Raw genomic sequence first — 9,781 nt, 5'->3', positions numbered from 1 at the left:
GTTCTTTTGTTGTTATAATAACATTGTTATAATTGTGAGAAAAGAAAAATTATGTTTGTTTATAAAAAAAATCAAGTCAACCCTGAGTATGCCACGTATGCATGATGCATCCCTATACTATAGGGAGGCATGACAAGTGTATCAAAGAAGTACATACGGACATGTACACTAGACTGCCACGTCATTAATCATTAAGGACAAAATGGTACGAACACACGATTATCTACATTTTCTAACATGTCATTTAATTCGATCCCCCTAATTTGTCTTCATCAATAAAATAATAATAATGTCATTTTCAATCCTCAAAGGGAGTTATAAAACTTTTTTAATGTTGGGGTTATTTGAAATTTATATTAGATTAAAAAATAGATTATTTAAATTTTTTAATAGGACTTGAATACAATAAAAAATTTCTTAAGAAGAGCTAAAATAACAACATCTATCAATAGGACATAGATAATTTCAATGAATTGTAAGGAAAAATAGACCCATCTAAAATGTTACTTTTTTTTAATGTGTGTTGGAGATGCATTTTCTAATTTTATTTTATTTTTTAGTTTTATGTATACCGTTGTGTTATTTGATTCGGGATTGATGCTTTGTGGTTGCTGCTAAAACCACTCTTATTTAAAAAAGAAAAATATCAACCAAAGCATCAAATTAAATGAATATTTTATATAACGGTACGGTTCATGCAAGTTGGATTGTTAATTTGTAAGACAGAATTTGACCCAGTATACATTCTCCTCCCTATATAAGGAAGAGATTCAAGAACTAATCTCTTCACTTCAAAAACAAGAAAAAAGATATATATATAATTGAGAAGGGTTATTTGAAATGGGTGCAGTTAATCGAGTCTTGTTTAGCTTCTTGATCATAGTCTCCTTCTTGGCCTCACAAGTTCATTCGGTGGTCCCTGAAGAATGCGGATCCGATCAACTTGGCGGATGCGTTAACAAGTCCAAGGCCTTGCCTCTTAAAGTCATCGCAATCGCGGCCATTCTCGTAACCAGCATGATCGGAGTCAGTCTTCCTCTCGTAACTCGGTCTGTCCCGGCTCTTAGCCCGGACAGGAGCCTGTTTGTAATCGTCAAGGCTTTTGCCTCCGGAATCATCCTCGCCACGGGCTTCATGCACGTCCTTCCCGACTCCTTCGACATGCTTTCTTCGCAATGCCTCCCGGATAAACCGTGGCATAAGTTCCCTTTCACTGGCTTCGTCGCCATGTTGTCATCCATCGTAACCCTAATGGTTGATTCCGTGGCCACTAGTTTGTATAGCAAGAAAAACGTGGCAGTTATAGAGGTGGATGTTGAAGACCGTGAGATGGATGTGGCCGTGTCAACCGGTGGTGGTCATGTCCATGGCCACCACCACGGACCTAAAGATCTCGGAGAAGCCTCCAAGCTTATGCGCTATAAAGTGGTGGCCATGGTACGTATGATTTTATATATATATTTTTGTTTTTGTAAATGGTTTCGGTGTAAAAAACTCAAATCCATGACCGTATGCATGATGCAGGTGCTAGAACTTGGAATAATTGTGCACTCGGTTGTGATCGGGCTTTCAATGGGAGCTTCGAACAACGTTTGCACCTTAAAACCATTGGTGGCGGCCCTTTGCTTCCACCAAATGTTTGAAGGAATGGGGCTCGGAGGATGCATACTCCAGGCGGATTACACTTTCTTGAAGAAAACTATAATGGTTTTCTTTTTCTCGGTGACGACTCCTTTTGGGATAGCGTTGGGGATTGGATTATCGAAGACATACCGAGAGAATAGCCCGTCGGCATTGATAACGGTGGGGCTGTTGAACGCCTCGTCGGCGGGGCTACTAATCTACATGGCCCTGGTGGATCTTCTTTCGGCGGATTTCATGGGTCCAAAGCTTCAAGGAAGTCTTAGGCTACAGATGAAGTCCTATGTTGCAGTTCTCCTCGGAGCCGGTTTGATGTCACTCATGGCCAAATGGGCTTAATTAATACTCAAAACAAACTTGTCAATAATCTATATATGCGTTAATTGTGTGTTCGTTTGGGTGATTTCACTAAAATTGTGATGCTTAATGTATGAATATCTTTTTTCCCATTAAGTCAACCTATAAATGTCGACACTTATGCAATATATATATATATTCGTCCGCATGCTTTTCCTATGTCACGTAAATAATTTACAATGGTATAAGTTTATTATATATAAAGTTTATATTTTGATATATAATTTAAACTATTATTTATATAAATGAAATTATTTATATTTTGATATATATTTTAAATTATTATTTTTATAAATTTAATTATTTATAATTTAATATATAATTTAAATTTAATTTTTTTTTATAAATTTGATTATTTATATTTTAATATATATATATATATATTTACATTTCAATTATTATTTATATAGTTTAATAAATATTAAATTTATCAATTAAAATATAAATAATCATATTTATAAAAAAATAATTAAATTTAAATTATATATCAAAATATAAATAATCTAATTTATAAAAATAATAATTTAAAATATATATCAAAATATAAATAATTTAGTTTATATAAATAATAATTTAAAATATATATCAAAATATAAACTTTATATATAATAAATTTTAAATGTAAAAAAAATAAAATAAAAATAAATAAAACTAAGTTGAAATAGTAAATTAGGTTAGTCTGAGAATAAAATTAACAAACTAGGTTAGTTTGGGAAAATGAACGTGAAACTAGGTTATTTTGGGAAATAGTCCGATGATGGTAGATATGATTTAGACAATTTTAATGTTAGAAGTGAGATAAATATTTATTTTGAATGATTTGTATTTATAAAGTTTAAAACATTTACAATAATTTACTATTTTATAGTTAAATATTATTTTTAATAATCAATTTATGTAAATCTCTAGTAAGACAGTGAAAACGGAGAGTTTATGTAAAATTGTTAGACCACTATAAACTCGTAACCTAAAAATAATATTTAACTATTAAATAATAAATGGATCAAAATATTTAAATATATATATATATATATATTAAAATATAAATAATCAAATTTATAAAAAAAATTAAATTTAAATTATATATTAAATTATAAATAATTAAATTTATAAAAATAATAATTTAAAATATATATCAAAATATAAATAATTTCATTTATATAAATAATAGTTTAAATTATATATCAAAATATAAACTTTATATATAATAAATTTTAAATGTAAAAAAAATAAAATAAAAATAAATAAAACTGAGTTGAAATAGTAAATTAGGTTAGTCGGAGAATAAAATTAACAAACTAGGTTAGTTTGGGAAAATGAACGTCAAACTAGGTTATTTTGGGAAATAGTCCGATGATGGTAGATATGATTTAGACAATTTTAATGTTAGAAGTGAGATAAATATTTATTTTGAATGATTTGTATTTATAAAGTTTAAAACATTTACAATAATTTACTATTTTATAGTTAAATATTATTTTTAATAATCAATTTATGTAAATCTCTAGTAAGACAGTGAAAACGGAGAATTTATGTAAAATTGTTAGACCACTATAAACTCGTAACCTAAAAATAATATTTAACTATTAAATAATAAATGGATCAAAATATTTAAATTTTATAAATAAAATTTATTCAAAATTTTTAATAATTTGTTCGAAACAACATTTTTATCAACAAATTAAATCATCAAACATTTTTTTCATTTTTTCATTTGATAACATTAAAATTGTTTAAATTATTCACAACATCAATATCATTGTAACCATGTCTCTATATTTCTACTTTATTTTCATTATTTCTTCACACATTTTTTATTCATTTTCTCTATGTTTCAGTAAACTACATATAAATATTTGAGGATAATTTTACTATCATTTTCTTAAGTTATCCTTATCATTAGAATAAACATCTTCTATGTACTTGTCCCAAGTATTTGTATGTCCTTTATCTTAACGTTGTACATAACAAATATCAAAGTTATTCATTTTTTTCCAACACAATTCTTACTCTTGATGTGAACATGTAGACAAAGAAAAATGTTAATGTTCTATTTTCAAATCTTGAATAATTAGACAAGTTAAATATATTTCAAATATAGGTATAAAGCAAAAACATACTATTTCAAATGAACTCTAATTTCATTCACATAGAGACCAATAATAAAGGATATCGAACCAAAATTGGCCAATAAAAGCCTAAACCTCTCATTTTATTTTATTTTGTAAAAAAGGACATTGGAGGTTGTTCCAAGAAGTTCAAAAGCTTCATTAAGTTTAACTTTTCTAAATCCATTATAAGTTATCATTCTTTTTATAATACAAGTTACAAACAAGTTTAAGTTTTTTTCACATATGAGTTCTATGAGTTCTTGTACTCTATATATTGTGTTGTGTTTTGAATTGATGATTGTAAATTTATTCTAACATGATTTAGAATATTTATTTCGAATTGGAATAAATCCCTTCACTTTAAAACAAAACGCCCAATTTCAGTTTCAAAATTTAAAACAATTGAGTTGTTTTTTTTTTTGAAAAATGTCCATGCAAATTATATAAATGAGAGTCGTTTAAGCACAACCACAAAAGCATAACAAGAAAAGAAAGAAAGATAAAAAACAAAAATAAAAACAAACAAACAACGTGACATAAATATGTTCACAAATGACCAAAGGGTATTACAAAAGAATAAATTTTAACGAGCACGGAGATCTTCAATAAGAATAATGAGTTCCCCGACTGTATCAACTGATTTTCCCAAAGAAACTTCCCTGATTGTCATAATAATAGAATTATGAATTCATAATTCTTTGGGTTGCTATTTTTGAGCTCTAGTAATTATGAGCATTTTAACCATCCTCGATCAAATTGGTTAATATTTGCCAGATTTCAAAATTTGGTACTTTGTGTAGACCTGCATTTGGTGATCTAGTTTTGGTTCTAATAGGTATAAGAAAAATTTCTATAAGCTCAAAATTTGTTTTGAATTCAGAATTCACAACGATCCCCCAACGCAGCACAGTGAATGACCACATTAGAATTCAAAAAATATCAACATGACAAGAGGAAGTTTCCTATATTTTACTTGGATCAAAACTAGTTGGAGGCTTGGGAGACGAAACCAAAAAATATCTGATTCACTCATGTCGGGAGGTTGAACCTTTTCAAATAATCTGACCGAAGATGACTTCACGCCAACCTCTTTTTCGACCGAGGATCCCCATCTGCCTCACGACCGAGAGCTTGCCCAACGATCGAAAGCCCATACGCGTTGGCCTCAAACCCAACAACTTAATGACATGTTTGATTCCAGCTTTACGCCTCTTTGTGTTTTTTTAAACATTTTTAAGGTTTTATTTGATTTTAAAAATTAAAATAAAATACTTGTACACGATAGAAATTGCTCAAATTAATTTTAAATTTTACACTGTTTAATGTGCTCTTATTTATTTTTTATATGGAAATTTTATATTCTTTAATTGATATGGTTTGAAGGTCAATTTTGAAACGGTTCAATAATATTGTTCTAGGGTGGAATAACATAATAGTTTGCGTGGGTCAATGTTATTTATTGTATTGATAGTTTGTCTTATCTCTAATTGGGACCTCATTTTATATAATAAAATTCCGTCTAGATATATTTTTCATTTGGTGCTCACAAAAGGGGATCACTCATAATAATTGAGCAATAACACGTGAGGGATCAAGAAGACCTGTCGTAGTTGGAATATGTCTATGGCATGATGAATCACAATCCACTAGCTTCTTCGTTGTCCGACTAACACTAATATACAAGAGTAAGAGCGGAATTATGATTTAAAATCTATAAGGGCTAACTTTTATAATAAAAAAATTATATAACATAATAATAACTGTATTTGTTTCAATCGGATATATAATGAAGAATAATAAATTATTGGTTTAAAAGAAAGACAAAAAAAACAATCATCATAATTACTAACGGTTTATTAAACCGTTAATTAGTTAGTAATTGATTAGTTAATATTGAACTCCTATATAAAAGAGATATGTAATTGTTTGAAAATAACTTTCAATAATACAATTTCAGTTTACACTTCTCCTTCTTCAAGATTTTAACATGGTATCAGAGCTCCAATGTTAAGAGATCTTGGAGATCTTGGAGAGTTTTCCGCAGCCTCTATCGGTGGCCGGAGCAGCCATTGAAGGAGGGATTTATTTCATTCTAGTATTATTAAAGAATAAGTTGAACAATAATATGATGAAACGATGATGATCAAGATCAATGTGAAGATCATGATCTTGATGAAAGGATAATCAATGTCTACAACGAGGCTAGTTGCGGAATGTATGTTTCTAAGGTTGTTCAAATGAATCTGGGCTTAATCTAGTAGTGTCGGGCATAAACGTGTTCGATTTAAAGTTTAATATTGCCTCTACCGGAGCTAATCAATCTGTTACTTCCCTTGTATAAATTCCCTCGCTCGCTCGCTTTACCTTATCTTATTGGGTTTCAATTTAAGAGTGATTCACATTTACTCTGTCAAAACTAAACCAAGAAAGATGACAATTGACATGTAAGCTTGTTTGGTATGGAGAGACATTTCTACTCTCAAACCTCATCCTCAATCAGGCTTTCATGACGATTCAATAGGCAAGAAAAAGCTATGGCTGAAAGACAACAAATCGACTACTTGTGCATTTTCTTGTATTTAACTCACGGGGAAGAGAGAAGAAAGAGAATTCGATCCTACAATGGCGCAACTCCTGAAGCATCCAGTTGCTTTCGCTTCTATGGTTCCCAAAGAATTGGCACTCTTCACAGCCGGTGCCATGGTTGGTGCCGCGGCAAAGACAGTTACATCACCTCTTGACCGTATCAAGATCATTATGAAGACTCGTGGATTAAGGACTAGGCAAGAGGCAACTAAGAAGGGTATTAGTCTTGTTGAGGCATTTGCATTGATAGGAAAGGACGAAGGGCTTAAAGGTTTCTAGAAAGGGAATCTTCCACATGGGGAGAATGATGAACTCTTTGTCATTGAAAGACTTGCAGCTGGTAAAAAAACAGTGTCAAGATATCAGGAATTCACACCAGAGATTTCAAAAGAAAATTGTCAAGAAGAACCAACTAGGTTTGATGAACTTAAGGAAATGTTGATGCACACAAATGAAGCAAATGAGATGCATGCTGGAGAAGTTTATGGAGAACGAAACTTTAATCTCGTCTTTTTCAACTTGGTTGACGAAAGGGGGAATTATCTTAACCTTTTAAAAAGTTGGTATGTTCAAGATGGATTCGATTGACGAAGATTGTTCAGAGATTGTGTTGTCTACTTTTGGGTAGTTTAAATGATGCGGGCTGAATTATCTAGTCTGGATAAAAATTAAAGAATGCTAAATTGGCTTCCTTAAAAAATATTTGTCGATGCAAGGACGGTTTTGTCGGATAAAAATAAGATTTTGAAGTTCTTAAAGCCGTGGATAAAGATTCTCTTGCAATTGCCGAAAGAAATGAGTTTGTCGACATGATTTGTCATACCAAAAAGAATGCTAAATTGGCTTTCTTTGAAGAAAAAAACGAAAGCTGCAAAGGTTGAAAGCTGATGGCTAATGAAGAAAAAAACAATTCATGATAATTGTTGTGGATTGGACTAACGAAAATTGAGCTATCTATATTAGGTAGTTCGGAAAAATGGAACTTGCTGAATTGGGCTTGCTCGGCTGTCTATATTTGGTTGAAAAAAAAATGAGCTTCCTGAATTGGGTTTGCTCAGCTGTCTATGTTGGGTAGCTGAAAAAAATGGAGCTTTCTGAATTGGGTTTGCTCGGCTGTCTAAATTGGATAGTTAAAAAAAATGAAGCTTCCTGAATTGAGCTTGCTGAAGACGATGGCTGCATGATCGTAGTTTGATGTTTCATTTGTTGGGCCTTTTGGGTCTAGCCCAATCAGAAAATTAATTAAATGAGAAAAACCTAAGAATGCTTCTCATTTTATCACTTTTAGAAAGAGAAGCCATTCTGCAAAGAAGAGAATAAACAAAGGAGAATAAACAGAGGAAGAAGAAGAGAAGAAGGCAGTAGATCTCTTACATTTTCACCTTCACGTTCCAATTTCTTATTGCCTTATATCTAGACTAGCTTGAGTCTAAATGAAATTGGTTTTCTTTGTTTTTATGCCTCAACTTTGGGTTTAAAGTTGAGAAGAACATTTGTATCTGTTTCTTGCTTATAGTGAAATTTGCTGGTTGGCCCCGTGGTTTTTTACCCTCCAGGTTGAGAGGGTTTTCCACGTATATCTGGTATTGTTTTGTTTTGTGTTTGATCTTCTGTTTTAGACTTGGATAACCTGTGAATTTACCCATTTCACATTGCTAGATTACAGTATAAAAATATGCTTCGTATCAAAATTTCCAACAAGTGGTACTAGAGCTGTTAGGTTTATTTTTGAAGAGTGCTTTTGTAGGTTGAGATGGAAGGCAATAGCACAATGATCAGGTTGACAAATAATAACTGGAAGATTTGGAAATCCAAGATGGAGGATATCCTTTACTGTAAAGATTTGTATGAGCCGGTTGAAGGAGATAGTGCGAAGCCAAAATATATGTCTAACAGTGATTGGACAAAATTGAACAGAAAAGCAGTTGGCACAATCAGACAACGGCTTGATGATAGCGTGTACCACCATGTAGCAAGTGAGAAGAGTTCACATGAGTTGTGGAAGAAGCTGGAGTCATTGTATGAGCAAAAAACAGCAGTTAACAAAGCGTTTCTGATTCGAAAGTTAGTAAATCTGAAATTCAGAGAAGGTGCAGGTGTTGCTGAGCATTTAAATGAGTTCCAGAGCTTGATTAATCAATTGTCAGTGATGGAGATGACCTTAGAAGATGAGTTGCAAGCTTTATTGCTCTTGGATCATTGTCCGACAGTTGGGAGACATTGGTTGTGACAGTCAGTAATGTAGCTCCGAATGGTGTTCTTACTATGAGTATAGTTACTAGCAGCTTGTTCAATGAGGAGACAAGAAGGAAGTCAACTAATACAAATAGTTCACAGGCCTTGTCACAGAGAACAAGGGAAGAGCTAAATACCGACAACAATCAAGAGGCCATAGCAAGTCCAGAGGCAGATCAAAATCTAAGGGAAGACAATGTTATCAATGTGGTAAAGAAGGTCACATGAAGAAAAATTGTAGAGCCTAAAAAAGACTACAGAATGAAAACAAAAATCAGAAGAAAGATGATGAGATTAGAAATACCACAGCCACAGTAACTGCAGATGATGTAGTGATTCTTTCTTGTGAAAAAGAACAATATCTACATGTAGAAAGTCACCAAGGAGTTGAGTGGATAGTTGATACAGGTGCTTTCTATCATGCTACACCAAATAGAGAGTTCTTCATGACTTACAAGGCTGAAGATCTTGGTACAGTGAAGATGGGTAATACTAGTCACTCGAGTATTGTGGGTATTGGTGATATTTGTTTGCAGACAGAGCTGGGACATCAGTTAACACTAAAAGATGTGCGACATATTCCTGATTTGCGTCTAAACTTGATATCAGGTGATGCATTGGACAAAGATGGATTCAAGCATTACCTTGGTAGTGGAGAATGGAAGCTCGACAAAGGATCAATGATTGTAGAAAAGGGAAGTCGTGGAACTCCTTATACAGAACCCATGTGAAGATACTCAAGAATGGGTTGAATGCAGTACAAGCTGAAAACTATCTAAATATGTGGCATCAACGTCTCGGCCACATGAGTGAGAAAGAGCTACAAATTCTGGTGAGGAAGCTTCATATCC

At 32.1% G+C, this 9,781-nt stretch overlaps 1 protein-coding gene across 1 annotated transcript; it reads left to right on the top strand.

The window, feature by feature from the left end:
* Positions 1-840: 840 nt before the first annotated feature.
* LOC124919549 (fe(2+) transport protein 1-like) lies at positions 841-1,992 on the top strand. The gene is made up of 2 exons (XM_047459814.1): positions 841-1,437; positions 1,525-1,992. Exons 1-2 carry the CDS (start codon positions 841-843, stop codon positions 1,978-1,980), a joined length of 1,053 nt encoding a protein of 350 aa, XP_047315770.1. The 3' UTR covers positions 1,981-1,992.
* Positions 1,993-9,781: the final 7,789 nt, after the last annotated feature.

Source organism: Impatiens glandulifera, chromosome 1, assembly GCF_907164915.1.
Source record: "Impatiens glandulifera chromosome 1, dImpGla2.1, whole genome shotgun sequence".
Taxonomy (NCBI): Eukaryota; Viridiplantae; Streptophyta; class Magnoliopsida; order Ericales; family Balsaminaceae; genus Impatiens; species Impatiens glandulifera.
This window is presented reverse-complemented; position numbering and strand designations above follow the sequence as displayed.